At 38.2% G+C, this 18,690-nt stretch overlaps 2 protein-coding genes across 2 annotated transcripts; one reads left to right on the forward strand and one right to left on the reverse strand.

The window, feature by feature from the left end:
• The first annotated feature begins 2,355 nt into the window (after nt 1–2,355).
• Nucleotides 2,356–8,331, forward strand: cdk2ap2 (cyclin dependent kinase 2 associated protein 2). Its single transcript, XM_062432407.1, has 5 exons — nt 2,356–2,428; nt 4,578–4,733; nt 5,603–5,694; nt 6,779–6,899; nt 7,511–8,331. Exons 2-5 carry the CDS (start codon nt 4,679–4,681, stop codon nt 7,576–7,578), a joined length of 336 nt encoding a protein of 111 aa, XP_062288391.1. The 5' UTR covers nt 2,356–2,428; nt 4,578–4,678; the 3' UTR covers nt 7,579–8,331.
• A 255-nt stretch (nt 8,332–8,586) lies between these two features.
• Nucleotides 8,587–13,757, reverse strand: aip (aryl hydrocarbon receptor interacting protein). The gene is made up of 7 exons (XM_062429865.1): nt 13,620–13,757; nt 12,619–12,801; nt 12,338–12,526; nt 11,126–11,302; nt 10,821–10,962; nt 9,838–10,061; nt 8,587–9,707 (listed from the first exon to the last, which is right to left on the reverse strand). Exons 1-7 carry the CDS (start codon nt 13,716–13,718, stop codon nt 9,663–9,665), a joined length of 1,059 nt encoding a protein of 352 aa, XP_062285849.1. The 5' UTR covers nt 13,719–13,757; the 3' UTR covers nt 8,587–9,662.
• Between the last annotated feature and the right edge of the window lie 4,933 nt (nt 13,758–18,690).

Below are 18,690 nucleotides of genomic sequence, written 5' to 3' on the forward strand. Positions count from 1 at the left end.
AAATAAACCAGGCCTGTCTTTTTTGGAAGGTGGGTTGTCCTATGGTTCTGGCCTTCTTGGTGCTGCTATATTAAAAGAATCTAGTTGTAAATCGTGACATGAATCCCTTCTTTTAATTGAGTGTTTTATAATTAGCTTTTAATACATGTATAAAAGTGGCTGTTTAAGTATGTCTGAGCAAAACCCTGAATACATGCCATCATAATATATGCAATCTTAAATCACTGCTTTGGAGCTGAGGCAAGTGGAAAAAAGCTCTGTTGAAATAAATGATTGCTTTTTCCTCACTTATTTGCTCCAGTTGATATCCACTAAGAACATGTGGAGAAATCTATGGATAACTGACAGATCTGACAATAAAAGTGTATGAAATATGACCAAGTCAAAACATATGTACTGCAGAAAATGGTGAAAACACCATAATTAGTTTTTGTCTTGTCTTGCATCAATATATGTCAAAACATTTTTTGTTTGGAAAAACATGAAAATGACCATCAGTATTGGAGAACCAGGATTAAAAGGATGAATCCCATCATGTCTGAAAACATGTTTTCAAAGATGTATAGCAAAGATGTTAACACATGTAATCTACAGGGAGTTACAGAAACCTTTCCTACAAGCATAAAGCTGATGAATATGACCATTATGACTGGTACAGGGCAAAGGTTGATGCACTGTTTTTCATTTGTTGCATTTTTCTTTGACAAAGTGAGAGTGGCTATTTTACTGTACACCACATACTGAGTGCTGAAGTACATTTTGATTCAAACAATAAACATTTTGATTCCTTTTGTTTTCTTTTTTACTTGCATGTTCTTTCAGGCAGAAAATAACATTTTTCAGAAAAAAACACCTTTTAACGATTATCTTCACCTTCAGCTCTCAAAAGCACCATTGGTCCTTTGAATCACACGCCAGCCTTGTAGAAAGACAAATAGTGCTACTTTAAGAACCTGACAAATGTTTTTCTATCACACTCAACAACAAAATTAGTAGTGAAAACCATGGCTGATTGCATGCAGGGATAAATAAGCCTATTAGTTTACAGTAGAAGTCAATCTCACACTGATAACCTTAACCTTAATTTAAGTGTTTGCTTACCAGTGAGGCTTAAAGACAGTTCTCTTTTCTGCTTAAAAAAACATAAACATCAATGTATTCTGATGTCAAAATTTGGCAATAGCACAGAGGTGCAAATGGGTTTTGTGTTCTGCAATCTGGGTGTCCTGAGCCCTATCCTGTATGTCCTCTTCACCCATGACTGTCAGCCTGTCCATGAATCAAACACCATCATAGATTTGCAGATGACACAACAGTCATGGGCCTGATCTCCAACAACGATGAGTCAGCATACAGGGATGAGGTGCAAAACCTGATAGTCTGGTGTTCCACTAATAATCTCTTCCTGAACAATAAGAAGACAAAGGAAATTGTAGTGGATTTCAGGAAAGAGAGGAGAATCAATCACAAGCCAGTGTTCATTAACGGTGAAGCAGTGGAGGGTGTCTCCAGTTTTAAATTTCTGGGGGTAAACATCACTGAGGACCTCTCCTAGGCCTTACATACATCCACCATCATTGGGAAGGCACAACCGTGTCTCTTCTTCCTGCGGAAGCTGAGGAGAACCGGTCTGCCACGGAACCTGCTGGTTAACTTCTACCGGTGCACTGTGGAGAGTATCATCACATAATGCATCACAGCATGGTTTACCAGCTGCACCAAGAAGGATCAGAGGGCTCTGCAAAGACTCATCAAGATGGCACAATACATCACTGGGACCCAGCTTCCTGCAATCAGGGACATTTACCAAGCCTGCAGGGCAGGGCCTTAAATATCATCCGTGACCCAACACATCCTGGCCACCACCACTTCCAACTACTTCCTTCTGGCAGGTGATACAGGACAATTCCGTCACACACTACAAGACTGAAAAACAGCTTCTTCCCCCAGGCTGTTAAACTAATGAACACATCCTGATCCCCTCATCCCACTCACCCACACTCACTGGAATGTGGTCTACTGTTATAACAAGCATTGCTACAGTTTGCTGTGTTTGCGACTTTTTATATTGCATATCATATTGAACTGTATTGCTCTTATAGATTGTCAATGTTTTATTTATGTCTTAAGTTGTTTTTAATTGTCTTAAATGTTCTTATGGCTCAGGGAGTGCTATCTAAATTCCGTTATATTGTTGTCTAACCCTCAATATAATGAAAGCTACTAAAATTTAAAAAAATTTAAAAATTTAAAACAAATGGGCTCTTTAATGTGATTTGGAAGATACAGCATAGGTTCCTCCAGCAGCCAATGGTGTGGCTGGAATTATAAAAAAAAACGATAGTACTCTAGCGTCTCTACTGCGCAGACTCACACACAGAGGAAGAAGACTCTCGTCCCACTGAGGACAATAAGTCTCCTTAAAAAGGTAATAAAACCAACAATATTTTTGAGTGTTTGAGGTGTTTTCAATGGTCACAACTGTAGATAACCTTTAGATTGTTTAATTCGTATGTTTACTTTATCAATGTTGCGTCAGCCACGTTTTCGTCGCTATTCTGCTGTTGTTGTGCTAACCCGGCGAAAGCTAGCTAACCTAGCTAACGTTACCTAGTAGGTAGTTAGCCGGGCACCTTCCTCTTTAGCTAACGTCAGCTTTTGTATCATTGAACACGTCCCCACACATCCACGACAAACATCCTCCACACACCGACATAAGAAGCTAATTCATTAAAATGAACATGTAGCTAGATGTCACAAATGCTGTCTTCCAGATTTGAATGACAAGTTAATGCTTACCTTTTATTGGCAATGATATGCCGCCGTTATCGTTCATTAACCTCGTCTCGCCTCTTAAATTCAGATTACACACATACTTAAATTAACTATAATGTTACCAAACGTTACTGCAGCTAGTGTGTAATGTACTTTTTGTGAACTGATGTCAATGCTGTAGGGGAATTTACAATTGACTATATGGCAGTAAGGCGTCCTATAGTTGAATAAATGGACAGTTTCATGTATATATTATTTGCAAAGCACCTCTCGCATTAATGACTATATTGTGATTTTATGTAGTACTTTTCCCGGTCTGACCATCTCCAGGTTTTGCTTTTTTGCCTGTGAACCTGTAGTTGGTCCAAACATTTCACAATTTAATTGATCTTCGTATCTAGCGCCTATCATACTGAGGTTTTGTGGACATGCACAAGATTACTCTGCTTCTCACCTTTTCTAAGTCACCTTGATTTTCTAAATCCTAAATTTGGCCTCCTTGTACTTATTTATTGGCTGATATGGACCTAGTCAATTTATCTAATTTAAAAACATAAAATACAGTAGGTAGATCATCTTCTTATAATTTTCCTGAGCCAAAGTGAAGTCTTCTTCATAATGTTTTGTTCCTGATCAACAGTGTAAAACCAAAAGATATTCACTTTAGTCATATATGTAACAAAAAAAGCAGCAAATCTTCATGCCTGGAACTGGAAAATATTTGGCATTTTTGCACAAAAAATCTTTTAAAATGTAGATATCAACAATTAATATAGTTGCCAGATCATTTTCTGTCAGTCATCCAATCGTTTCACTTCTTGGTTATGCAGAAGAATTGAAAATATATTTAAAAAACTAAAAAACCCAAACACTCTGGGTTTATAGCGAAGAAGCAGTAATTTGAACTTCTGTGACAATGGTTTCCATTTAGCGGGTTATTTGGTGTAGCTTGCTAAAGCTTGCTATGTGGAAGTCATTAACAGGTCTGTGTTAGTCTACGTGAATAATTACTTGCAGCTGCTGATGTATGATCGCCTGTTTATCTGAGGAACAGTGAGCAGAGAGCTTCACTCGCTTCAAGCCCCAAATCTTCACTCTGAAGTTTCAATTCTAAAATGAATAAGACTCTACAAAACCATCTCTGATGCTTTGTTCAAATTAACATAATGAACTGATAAGATAGGCGGAAACGTGCAGAGACAGATATGAAGTCTGCCAAAGTTAGAACAGTTTAGGTGGGGTTTTTTTCTTTTTGTTTTTTTTACGAGAGATTTTAGAGCTGCAATGATAAGTCGATTGATCAGGTTGTGGATTGACAGAACATTTCTAATTCTAACTAATTTAATAATCAAATGATAATCAAAATAGTTTTCATCCACTTTTAAAGTACAAATGCCAAACATTTGCTGGTTTTAGCTGCTCAAATGTGAGAATTTGATGCTGTTCTTTGTTGCACATGAGAGTAAACTGAATATCTCTAAATTTTGGGTTGCTGGAAGACATCTGAAGACGTCACATTTGATGATCAGTCAACTTATCAAGTATCTGAAAATAATCAGCAGGTTAAATGATCATCAGCACTGGTTGCAGCCCTAAGAGACTTCTGTATATATTTGTCCTCAGTCCGTGCTTCAGCTTGCCTGTCAGGACAAAGAGCCAATTTGCCTGAGTTTAACATATTTAGTGATTTAATATTCACTGGTTTGAGAACTGCTGCCCTCCCAGGTACTATTTACATCTGAATATCATTAACATTTTGATAATTTGCTCTTTTTGTTTGTGTGTCTGTGTCTTTGCATCAGCTCCTAGGAGCTCATCACCACCAGTAAAGCTGTATAAGCACCGGGTTGACGGGACCGAAGGAAGTGGCGCGTCATACGCAGAGCTGCCTGCTGACATCGCCATGAGTTACAAACCTATAGCTCCTGCGCCATCTGGCTCCAACCACACCCCTCCAGGTACCACCTAGCCTCGATGCTGTTCATGCAATTATTGATTACTTACCATTTCTTCATGTTATGAATATGTGGATCATTACACATACAGACAGAAATGCATAATTTCACAAAACATTTTGTATAGGCATGAAAATGAATTGTTAAACATAGTTTTGATCAACAGTTTAAACATCATTGTAATGGCAGCCTTGTTATTAGAGTGTAAATAATCATAGCGATACAATAATAAACCAAAGATACTCACCACATAAACTAGGAGAACTTATAAAAACAAATGATAGTGACTTTCATTTTCTTTCTTTTGTGTAGGCAGCTTACAATAAATTAGTAATTATACCTCAGGGCATCTGTTCATAAAGCGTTTTTCTCTGGTACAAAAGCCAGAAAAGCCTTCATTCCAGCACTCCCAGTGCCTTTTTGATGAAGTGCTGCACATGGACTTTGTTTCTATGACGATATCTTGACAACATATTACAACTGTAACCACCGTCTTATATTGATGACTGGTGCCGTCCCTTTGCTTGTATTATCTATTTGTTATTCTTAGGCCACTATATTTGTTTGACATTCACCACGAGCACCAACTGGAGGATGTCCCATCTGACATATAATTGGTTACCTGAAAAAATGTCTTTGTGAAAAGTTCAAAGATTTTCAATTAGGAAAGAAAAGCACTGTGGAAAAAAAAACACTGGGTGCAGCATTTTTTCTCTGCATTGGGAACAATTGGAAAAGATGCTGGTGCTCAGAAAAAAACTATGTGGACACTTGGCCTTACTGACATTAAATACATTGTTTGGCAGCTGCCGTAGTAGAAATGTTTTTGTGTTACTAGTTTGATGTTACATATTTTCTCCTCTTCTCTCCAGGCTCTTCTGTGCCCTCTCCATCTCTACCATCGTCATCCAACTTCAGGCCAGCTTTCAGCGACTTTGGCCCTCCCTCCATGGGCTTCGTTCAGGTATGCTTGCAGTACAGTCATCCGTACTGTTCAGCTGTAGATCCATTCACATATACGGATGAACTCATAATCAAACCACAAACACTTACACAACAATACATACTAATGTTTTTCCTGTTGGGTACTGTACCTGACTTCATTGATTAGTTCACCTCTTTGCATAAAAGTCATTACTAGTGCTGTAACTGTGTGTTACCTGCAAAGGAAATTAATGAAATGTGTCTCAACGAATCACATACTCGTTGCCTTATTTATGAGGAACATAGAAGAGATGTTTCACCTCAGGCCATCACGCACCCGGCTATTACTGGATAGCTGATCATTTATTGGGAACCACACTTCATTTCAAAATTGGATTCCAGGAAGGACTTTTCCTTCATTTGCTGGAGTGCAAATTGAATTAATCTTTTGATTAACAGGAGTTTTGTACTGATGCACCCAACAGAAGAACAAAACACAAGTTAAGTCAGGTTCATCAGCTTTGTATTAAAACAAAGAACCATTGAATAAAATCAGAATTTCAATTATAATATTTATATGAACAACATAATTTAACAGGGACTGTTCTGCTTCAAACATGCTTTTCTGTACTGATTATTCTCCCACATCTTGGCTGTATTCATGAAGTACTTAATTATTAAATATTGACTGTGCTGCAAAGCCCTAATGTGAGGCAGCTGCAGGCGTGTGACCCACACAGGAATGTTTAGATAGCCCAGGGAAAGCTGACTTGATTGAAGTGTGAGTAAATCGAAAAATACTTTGAAACAATGAAAAGAGGAATGTGCTGTGCTTTCTCATTGGCCTGAAAGCATGGAAATGTAGAGGGGATTATATGGGAATAGTTAGTGCACTCTCCAATAGACAAATCATTATTTGAAATAATCACTACTTTAACTTCAAAAGATATCAAGCCCTGTGTTTTCCTTTTAAGTATACATCACAATATGTATATTAGCAGGAGTCTACATTCATTATTATATTCTGTCTCTTTACCTGTGGTGTGAATGTTCAGCTGTCACTAGTCTTGATGGATCTTTTTTTGTCCCCCTAACATGACATATGTGTGAAAATATACAACCAGCCTGTTAAAGTGTCTCAAGGGTCCACCTACAGTGAGCTGCTGTCTGTCATTGAAGAGATGAGCCGTGAGATCAGGCCTACATACGCTGGGAGCAAGAGCGCTATGGAGAGGCTAAAGAGAGGTATGTTTTACCTGTCAGGAGCACATGTCTGTCATCTTTTTTTTTTACTGAGTGATGGTATGTGTGGATAGTAGATTCAAGTGCTGAGAGGGGGAATAATTTGTTCCCACTGTACTTTGTGTGTCTATCATGGAAATGAAGGACTCCAGGGAGTGTTGACCTTAGCCAACCACTCATAGGAATACAATTATTGGTGAAAGCATGCCCAATACTGGATTTGATTTAAATGCAAATTATTTAAAGAAAAACTGCATACTGTTTATACATGCAAGAGCAAAAGTCCCTGACATACCATAGTCAGCACATATTACCACAATTAACAATCAGTATCCTTAGACTACTCCATTCAATTCTGATGGATAATGACGATATGTAGATGTATGTATATGTAGACAGACTGCTGAACGTCATTTTGCCTTGAAGCTGACCTGCAGTATTCGTAGTTCAGCAGGAAATAGCTGTCTTAGAGACATTAGATTTTTGTTGGTCTGGTAAATGCAGACTAAAGATTTGAGAAATTGCAAACAATCTTTTTTTTTCAATTGATCCCATTATTCCATGTCAAGGTATTGGTTTAATACCTTCTTGCTCATTGTGTTTGTCTTCTCCAGGTATAATCCACGCCCGTGCACTGGTCAGAGAGTGTCTTGCAGAGACGGAGAGAAGTGCCCGCACATAACCTTTTGGAAAGATCCCTCCACCCATCATTCTTTCCCCAGTAGAAGCCTCTCCGCTCATCATGATCCCCGTTGTTTGTTTTAAAACCATTTCTTATCCTTTACACTTCCGTCGCTGGCTTTTTTTAAAAAATAGGTGCATAATATCCTTCTTGTCTCCACTCTTCCCTGCATTCCATCACACCCGTTTAGTAACTTAAAAACTTTTTGTGATCTTTGGGGTGTATGCAAAATGCAGTTTTGTAACTATTTTAAAACGAGTGCGGAGAATTTCAACATATTTTTAAGTATAGCAAAAGCATAGTAAAACGGATGGGGATGTTTATATAATTTGTCTAATAATTGCAATTGACCAAAAAAATTGGCTGTTTAGGATGATGAATCGCTGTGCAAATTGCACTTGTCCTCAAGTTTCTATTCTGAGCATCACTTTGCAACCACTGATATTTCTTTTGTCAATCTGAGCATCTTGAATATACCTAACTTCACTTCACCCTTGCTTTGTTTTCTTTGTATTTTGTAGCGTAAACACATTAGATGTTTCTCAATCCCAAGAATTCTGTACATCTCAAGTCAATTTGTTATTATGGAAATTTTGTAAACCAGATTTTTGCAGTTCGGTATGTTTATCTTAATTAAATAACAGGAAAAAAAACGCTTTTAGTGGCTCTCTTTTGTAAAATATGTAATATGTTACAAACTCTTTCATGTTTCTGACAGTGATGACTACTTTCTATTAAATGTTTAATAAAGTTTGACGATTCACATTGACCTTTTAGAAACAGCAGTTTAACAAAGAAGAAAGAAAAAAGCAACACCAAATTTCCTCAGCCCTCGGTTCCATTCGAGAATGAGGGTCACAAAATATGAAACCTCAGAAACTATCTGGTTTTCTATCTTTACTCAGGAACATACTTGGTATCATTAGTCTGATTGAAATGAAAAGGTCATAGGTGGACCTTTTTTTCTCAAATTATCTGATTGCAGGTAAACAAAACAAAAAGCAAAGCCAGGGATAAACACATTTATTACAGTTACATAATCATCGCCTTAGGACAGGTGGGGCTAACAACCCCCTGCCACACATGAAGAGTAATTGGTAGCTCTTACTAAGCAAGTGAAAGAGTCACTGAGCATTATGCTGAGTACATCTTGACAAAAACAACAAAGGTAGTATTCTCACATAAATGAATAAGTACATATTGGGAAAGCTAAGATAACACAACTCTCAGTGTGTCGTTTAAAGATTGTCACAGACAGCTTGAGTTCCCCGTTCCATCCATCAGCCGAAAATGTCTCCTGCTTAAACCAGTGCTTCCGCTCTGACCAAAATACAGCCTGGCAGCACGAGGCAGAGTCATGCATGATCTCTAGTGCAAAAAAAAAAAAGTATTCCTGGATTTTCTATCTGGAATCCATTGTAATGTTTCCTCATTGGGCTACAATTATGAGTAATTTTAAGATTATCCAGCTAGAGAACATAAAATGCTGTATCTACTTGTGTCTAACACTGTGGCACACATTGTTTTTTATATATAAGTATGCTATATAAATTAAAATACGATGACTTTCCACAAACAACACATAAGGTCATCGTTAAATCAAAAGAAGTTCTCGGCAGCATATCCTGTGAAAGCTGTTACTGACAGTAACATTTTTTAAGTAACTTATTACTGCGAGGACCTTATTTACCAAGAATGTTGAAACATGTCTTAAATCTCAACAGTATTACAGAAATTCAAGATTTCAGAGTTCCCTTCCATTGAAGATGCACTAAACCCAAATGTTACTATTGGCCGGTAGCGATGAAAGGTTTTTTAGAGGATTTTGGGCTTTCACTAAATTCAAAGTTATAATGTCAAACTCCTAATCAAAGACTGAAATTAAGATTTAGAGAGGGAGTTGTAGGGAATAAGGCAGGAATGCAAATTGCACCTTGGTAAATATCAGTGAATTGTGGGTGCATGTGTGTGTATGACCTGCGTCTACCATGGAGGACAGGGTGGCATAGAAAGTGTTTGGCTTGGGCGCATGGATCAAACTTAAACACCAGCAGCGTCCTACTGTTTCTCATCCATCTTGAAATTCACAGGCATCCGCTTGTTCCAACTTGCTGAAGAAATTCAACCCTCTGATGTGAAAGAGCACATAACATCCTTCATTAAAATTCAGCATCGTAGCCATCTTACAGTATATCATAGCAACAAAGCTCCTGGTGGGAATAAAGGGCGAAAGTGCACTAAAACTCAAACTGGACTGACTGTAGTGGCAGTGGCTGGTGGCGTGTTGAATAGGCCTTTGTAGCGACCCTTTTCCTCCTTTTCCTTGGAGCGGATCCTCTCCTCCATTGCCCGCAGCTCCTTAGCCACAGACGGCCCCAGGGACGGGTCCAGCTCCAGCACTTTAGCAAAGTCCGCTCGCGCCTCAGTCTCATTCCACACTGCAGCGTGGGCCTTGGCTCGCTTGTAGAAGGCCTTCACGTTGTCTGTTAGAAAGGTGATGAAGTCAATAAAATGCTTACTTATTATTGATTTTCATATTCTTCATATACTTATCGAAGCATGTCCGGAGCAAGACCAAGGACTAGGGATGCCTCTTGAAACGTGATTCTGAATTGGAACTGGTTCTAAAATTTTACAAATTTGGAGTATTTTCAAGATTAGGTCTTCTATTGGTACTGTTTTATGTATTGGTGTAACCAAAGGTCACACTGCAGCCTCTCCTCTGCTCTGTGTCTCCGTGTGGAGGAGCTGAGCACCACACACACACACACACACCGCAGACAGCAGAGCAGAGAGGCTGCTGTGGAAATAGCAAAGCGAACCGTCTTACTCAAGTTGAAGATAATCTACGTTCTGCTCTAGAAACAATGTTTAATTATGTTTGAAATATAAATCCATTTTAATCTTGTTCTGAATTCTGGAATCTGTTTAAAATGATAATTAAAAAGAACAATTATTTAGTATTGAAAAACAATCAATTAAAGTACTAATTAAGAACTGGACCGATAAGCGGTATCAATAACACTATGAGGAGAATAATTGAAAGCATTTTCAGAGCAAACACACCATATACAAGATCTGATTCTAGGGAAGATATTGACTTCCAGATGTGTTGACATGACAAATTAACACAACTCTATTGGCCAGTTTAATTTTAATTTGTACAGGTAATCTGAAAATCCAAAATAGCAACCATATTCTTTAATCTGCTGGTTCTAACCCAGCAAATAACAGAGCCTTACCCTCGTATTTGAAGACCAAGGATGTGCAGTGCTCGATTACTTCGTAGTACTGGCCCTGGAGTAACTTGCACTGGCAGAAGTTGAGGAGCAATGGTGTGATCATATGGTCGAGTTTTACCCATGTTTCATCTCCAGGGTGTTCCTGAAACCAACAAAAACAGAGTCACAGAGAGAAGTTAGAGACACTGGAAAGCTTTGTATAAAAAATAGAAGTGTTTATATAAGAGCAAACAGACTCAAGGCTACGAATCTCTAAATCATCACACCATCTGTGATGAAAAACAAAGGAGTAACTGTCCTATTACCTTCATCTGTAGATTTTTGAGGCAGGCAATGCCATTGTAGTACTTCTCCGTGGCCTCCTTAATTTTGCCCTGTTTGAAGAGCATGTTGCCCTCCTCATGTATCTGAGGCACAAGCTGGAGTTTCTCCTCATCTGTCATGGCCCACACATCCAACTGGAACGATCCTGGAGGCAGAACCTGAGCAGGGAAAGAGATCAGAAATCAGTGGTCTGTAAAGCTTTCCCTCTGTAAGATATTGAATGTGAGAGACTGTTTAATTTCGACATATTGGAGACAATCCCGGATCCATATTTATGTTCTTGGATTTCACTGGAATACCTTTGCATTATTTACAGTTTATAAAAACTCCTTATTTATTTTAAAATCTAATGGAACCTGATCAGAAATATGCGAGTGGACAACGAGAACCCGTGGAGTATCCGTAGCAACAAAAGCTAAAAATCTGATGTCATCACATGGGTGAAGAAGAGGTAACTGTGTAAAATGAAGCATTCAGAGTAGGCCTGTCACAATAATTACGTTATCAATTTATTGACTTATCGTATGATACATGGACATGACCTTGATCACTTTTTTGACCTCAATACTGCCACACTTCACATTAGCAGCTAAGAGGCTATTCATGTCACATTGGCTAAGCAAGTAGTGTCCTCCATTCCTCACATTGCACGTCCTGAGTGGAGTCTGCAGAAGCGAGCAGCGCCGCTTATATGGAATTAAAGGTAAATAACTCTATCCCGGCCCATTATGGCAGTCAGTGTTTTTACAGAAGTGACAATAATATCGTTTATCAAGATTATTTCTGTTGTTATCATGACAAGCCTAGTTCAGAGCAGGTTGAAGCCCTGGATTTGCAGGAAGCATTTTCACACACATTCACCTCAGGTTTTGGAACATTGACCATGCTGAACACAAAAATCCGACACCAGAGCAATATTGAAATAACAGAAAATTACAAAAAGCATCATATTTTCTTAATTGCATTGCATCAAAATTTTTGCCAACTATTTTATGTAAACAAAGTTGTGTGGCTGATTGTGTTTGGATAATGTTCGACAACTTATACAGAAAAACTTCTTTACTAAGTACTGTTAAGATGTTGGTACAGAAACGTATATCGTATTGGCATCAGTTTAGAAACATGTTATAAACATGCTGATACCCAAAATAAAACCCAATACTACACCACAACCCCTATTAAACTTAACTGACCTGCAGCAAGTCGATAGTGAAAACAAGAGGCTGTGGATTAGCCTGGAGATGGTCCAGATCCTTGTGGCCCAGAGAGTGGTGAGAGTGGATCTGGGCAATGCCGCAGCAGTGTCTCTGGCCTTCTAGGGGGTCTTTACCAGCACTGATGTTCCTCAGTGACTGGGACACCAGTGGGTACAGGGAAGTGTGCTGAAGGTCGAGGACAAAAGCAGAAACAGTCAGCACTTAAAACAGAGCAAGATCACCATCAATATCGCATCCTGTTTGATCAGCTCGCTTACCTTGTTGTCACAGGTATATTCTGCAATTTCACCTTCTCTCATGGTGATGATCACAGTCTCCCACACAGCTAGTTTGAACTTCTTGCCCAAGATGAGCTCCATGGGTTTGCTGCAGCCCCCCATGGTTCTGGAGTCATCCAGCACTGTGCCATCACACTGTCTGGTGCGGTAGTGAAATACCACCTGGTAAAACAGAAATATAATTAGGGCTGCAAGTAGCAATTTTTTTCATTATAAATTAATTCATTTCTTGATCAGTCCATATGGTTGTTTAGTTCACAAAGTGACTTGTTCACAGTTTCCCAAAACCCCGAAGTGGACTATCTTTAGTGTCTACTTTTGTTTACTATCAGAGAAGATTGAATGAACCAGAAAATATTCATATTTGAAAAACTATAATCAGAAAATGTTGACCTTTTTTCTTGAAAAAAAGACTCTAAACGATTTATCGATTATCTTAATGATTGGCATCTAATCAACTGGATGGATAAAAACAGTGTGTTACACATAAACTGCCTTTTTAAAGACATTAAATAGATGCAGTTGTTTACTAGAAACAAAAAGAGCAGTCGCCACTTCTCTGACAGGCCTGCACAGCGTTCACAAACGGTCTTATTCTGACCAATCACAACACCAGGAAATTGATTGGCATGGCAAGCCAACCAATCAGCATTCATCAACACACGCCATCCTGTCCCGCCTCCGTCTTTCCATCAGATGAAAAAAAAAAAAAAAGAAACAGAAAAAATGTAACCTGGCCGAAAAATAACAGTTCAAATCAAACGTGTCGTTGTATCCGCACAAAAGACAGCAAGGCTTACGAGCTCATCAGCGATTTCTCCTTGAGAGTATAAAATTAACCTCACGGTTACAGTTTAATGTAGCCGAGATGTGATAACAGATAGAGGGGATAGCATTAGCTAGCTAACGTGCTTCGTCGTATTTTTTAAACTTCAGAGGAAAATACTCAACCCGTTCAGCTGCTAATACTTCGCTTTTACCTTGGTGCCATCGGGGAAGGTCGACAGCTCTCCTTTACCGGGACTGATCAATTTCTTTCTTATTCCTTCTTCGAGAAGCTTGCGTGCCTCTTCCTCCATCCTTGGCCGAGTCTCAGTTCACGACCGATGACGATGTTTGCCGAAACTTGTCGAAGAGTCGTCACCTCAGGCCCGACAGCGCCCTCCACATGTAGTGTCACTGCGAGACACACTTTTTTCATCACCATAAAACACACAGAAGATTCAGATGCTTTGCATTATAATTCATGCATTCATTTACGTAACCCACAAGTCTTCATTCACAGAAAATATAAATATAAATAAATGTAATATAAATCTCGATTATGGATTTTAATTTTTTATCATAGGCGACATGATACTGTATATTTATGTCACCAGCAGTGGACTTCCTCAAATAATCCACTGTACTTGAGGTAACGTAAAGTTTTAAGTATTTTGGATTTAATGCTTCTTCATATTTATACTTAAATTATCTAATCCAACAATTCTAAAGTGCATTTCATCTCACATAGCCTATTTAAAACTTATAAACTATAAGGACTATTATTGTTCTTATAGTTTTGGGTTTTTTTTGTACTTTATTTATTGTTCTTTATTCTTTTTCTTATTGCTATCTTATTACTGTCCACTTGCTGCTGTGACAATGCAAATATAATATATATAATAAAGGAATATCTTATCTTAAAAGACAAAAAACCGCCTATAAAAGACTGAATCAAAGAGAATGTAAAAGCACAATTTTAGAGGCACACATTGTACTTTTGGCTCTGTTGTATTAACTAATTACTTTACAGATACAGTTTTACAAAAGCTATGATGAGCTTATAATATGAAGTGCTTTGCTGCAGGTTAAAGGTATATTAGGCAGGATTTTCCTTTAAAAAAAGCAAGAAAAAAAAAGCAATGTTCCTGGTTCAAGTCTGGCAACAGACTTTGTTGCATGTCATATCCCTCTCAGTCATTACTAATGACCCACTAGAAGTGTTTGGTGGTGTATTTATCTACAGAGACTGCCTGTATTTTCTTATTATTTTATTGTGTTTTGGACGCTGCTTTGTGTCAACCTTTTGGCAGTTTGTGAGTTGCCCCCAGCCAATAACAGTGCACCAGGTGTGAGGTTGGGACTGGAGGGTAGCAACCAGTTAATATAGATGTCTCTCTGCTCTCTGTCTCTGTGTCATGGACGCATCAAGTGCTGCAGGTCTGTGTGTCTGCTGGACCGAGGGCAGGGCTGAGCTACACACATGCAGAGCAGAGAGGCCTCAGCAAGCAGGATGAAGCTCTGCATTCACACAAAATCCAGCATTGCAGCACCTTCCCGCATGGCTTTGCGGGGGCGAGGGCATGTTTATTTGTGCATTAAAACGTAACTACTGTGAAACAATTAGAAAATAACGTTTTATTTATCTAATACATGGCTTCGTTCTCGTTCTCCTCTTCTTAACCGCTCTCGCTCTCTCTCACTCCTTGAGCTGGGGAGGAGTGGCCAACTTTAAATGCTGCGTGTTTACAAACATTAACTGACAAATACTGCATAGTGTACCTTTAATATACTTAACAGAATATAAATTCAAATGAACTCGACCTCAACCAGTTGAAAACATCAAATTGCTGCTTACATATTGGTACATCACTAATGATAATCCAATAAAAGACTTCTTTATTTGATACTAAGCACACATTACTGCTCAGACTCCTACACTTTTACTTGTAATCCTGTATTTTCAAACTTTCAATGAAAAGTAAAGGACTGTATATCACTCTACACCACACAGGATAATAGCACGAGCAATATACAGATACTAAGATGATCTCTTGTATCTGTATGTTGCATGGTTTATTTTTTGATGTAAACATAAATCCATAAATGCTTTGCCACAGTGAAATTGAGTGCTGTAGCTTTCAGGGTCAATTTCATTGGCTCCTCTAAAAGAATAAATTACTTCAGTGTGAAACCTGTGGTTTAATTGGGCTGAGCTGCCGCTGAATCTCTGAAGAGCTGAGGTTTGAAAATTGACCACTGAAAGAAGAGTGCTTCTGCTGGTTATCTATCTCACTAGGTTGATAAATGCCTGGCGCTCAGAGTGAAGTATGAAGTGAAGAGTGAAGTCATCATTCTTTGAAAAAAGTAGCTGCATTTTACGAGTGAATGATTTGTCCAAACAACCTGTGAGAGGGTGAAATATATGAAAACTACTGCAGGAATTTACCACAGGTGTGATGTGATATATGGAGATATGACTTGGAGGATATTTTCGTCATAATTAAAATTAAAAGTCTAAATAGAAAATTAAAAGAGATCAAATTAAAAAGATTATTATGGAAAAGTGCAAACAAACAAAACATTTTTTATTTTTTCTCTTTAACCTTTCAATTTAAATATTTCCATTTAAACTTTTCCATTTGAGTTTTATACTTGATGTTTCCCTTTTCTTATTTCCTTTGCCCTTTTCAGTTGCATAATTGCAATCTAGGATTTCAGTTTTGACATTTCTATTTGAGCTTTTGAATTTAAAATTTCACTTTTTTTGCATTGTCACTTTTCAAATTATAATTTTACATTTTACATTTTACATTTGCCTTTTCAATTTCCATTTTAATTTTAAGTGAAATTATGGCATGATTATTCCTAGTAGTGTAGTAGCACAGTAATCTTTTAAATTTCATCTCTTTGAATTTTCTATTTGGACTTTTAATTTTAATTTTAATTATGGCCAAAATATCCTCCACAGTAAGAGCTATAACATCGTGTTTTTTCTAGAGTGGCTTTTTTTTTCTTGTGACTGATTCTATTTCAGTTTTTATACACCACTTGAGTGCGAAAACCAGTGTGCACATGGATACTTTGCCATGTGTAAGTGCATCATGATTGATGTAAAAAAAAAAAAATCCATAATCCAATTCATATGGGTTCAAGCTTACAATACCAAAACAGAAGGCAGAAAAGATGGTACACTGAATAAATCAGTTTGAATGCACAAAATAAATGATGAGTCCCCCAAAGGCAAAACAAAGACAAAATACAAAAATATTTGTGCAATTTTATACCAAGAAAACTTCAGGTAAAGCAGAACATTGAATAAATAAAAAAATATTATAAAATGTTACAGAACAGTGAATTGAGTGAACATATGAGAGACAGAGATTTTCTCGGAGTGAGGCAACATTAAAAAAAAATGGATTGAACATCTGAATGGTACAGAGGCAGATGAATGCAGCCTCACAGTTACATTTCACTTTGATGTTTGACTCATCGGAAGGAGCATGTGACTATCATGCACCCAAGTATGAACACTGCAGATGCAAACTATGAGTATATTATATGTGAAATATAAACATAACACATACAGTAAGGAAATTTGTGTTCGGTAGATTATTTCTTTGTTGTAACAATGCTTCTTGGCAATAAATCTTATACCAGTGGAAAGCCTGTTTATTTCCCTTTTAAATGGTGCCACATTTGTAAGGAACATGCATTTGTGGGATGAGCAGCAGAGCTGAGTATGTGGGTTGTGCCCATGAAAAATCTGTCAAATCTTCTCTGCCTTTTTTGGTGGAGGCAGTGGGATGGTGTGGGGCGGCATCTCCATCACTGGAAAAACGAGGCTTATCATCATTGGAGGCAATCTCAATGCAAAAGGTGGGCAATACACAAAATGATGTCTCCTACGGGGCAGCTGATATCTGATCCAAAGCTGATTAATGACAGATTTTTTAGCTTTTACAGTGAGCTATACGCCTCTAAGTCCAAAGCCACCGATGCTGATATTTCTGTTTTTCTCAATGCAGTGAACATTCCTGTTCTTGGTGAAGCTGCAAAGCAAGAAATGGATTCTGATTTCACTGTGGAGGAAATTAAAATTGCCATTTGTTCCTTTCCTAGTGGCAAGGCATGTGCCCCGATGGGTTTGGAATTGAATTCTAAAAAGGCCCATGCAGACACAATTGCTCCTCTTCTACTTCGGATGGTAAACTGCTCTCTGAAGAATGGTATTTTTCCTAATTCTCTGTATGATGCTCATATTTGTCTCCTCCTGAAGAAAGACAGAGATGACACCAACGTTACATCCTATCGTCCTTTAAGCCTCCTAAACAGTGATCAAAAGAGTATTGCAAAGGTTTTGACGATTCGATTAAACAAACATATTGGCACATTAATTCACCCTGACCAAACAGGGTTCATTCCGGATAGGTTCCCCTTCTCTAACACTCAACGTTTATTGAATATAATGTACTCTACGCAGGTACCTTACTCCGCAGTAATCTCTTTGGACGCTCAACAGGCCAAATTGAGTGGAAGTATATGTTTGCTACACTTGAAAAATTTGGCTTTGGCAAGAAATTTATGGCTATGGTGAGAATGCTCTATGCTTGTCCAAAATCCTCTGTTTTGACTAATCATGATAGGTCTCCCCGACTCTCATTACACCGAGGAACCAGGCAGGGCTGCTGCCTCTCCCCTATGCTTTTCGCTTTGGCTCTTGAGCCTCTGGCCATCTCCACTAGAGCCAGTCCCCAAATTATTGGTATAAGGTGCGGCACATTAGACAGCACCATTGGCTTGTACGCGGATGATATCATTTTGACTCTAAAAGACGCAAGGGCATCCCTCCCTCCCCTTCTTGATTTAATAAGCAGCTTCAGACAGCTTTCTGGGTTTACTATTAATTGGGGGAAAAGTTTGCTCATGCCCTTGTCAGATGGTCTCGGCCATGACTCTCTTGGTAGTTTACCTTTCAAACTTTCTTCCGATCACTTTGTGTATCTAGGGATTAAAATTGCCCGAAACCCAAAGCTTCTTTTTAAGATCAATTTTCTGGATCTGATTGGGAATCTTAAAACTATGGTAGATAAATGGAAACTTCTCCCTCTCTCTTTGATAGGGCGTGTTAATATTATCAAGATGGTAGTACTCCCCAAATGTATTTATCTCTTTCAAAACATTCCCATTTTTCTAACGTGTTTCGGTACCTGCAAATTAGACATTTTGTTAGACAATCCCTACCTTTCTGTGACGTAATCCCCAAACAACATGACTTTTATGAACTTA

This window comes from Scomber scombrus, chromosome 2 (genome assembly GCF_963691925.1).
Source record: "Scomber scombrus chromosome 2, fScoSco1.1, whole genome shotgun sequence".
Taxonomy (NCBI): domain Eukaryota; kingdom Metazoa; phylum Chordata; class Actinopteri; order Scombriformes; family Scombridae; genus Scomber; species Scomber scombrus.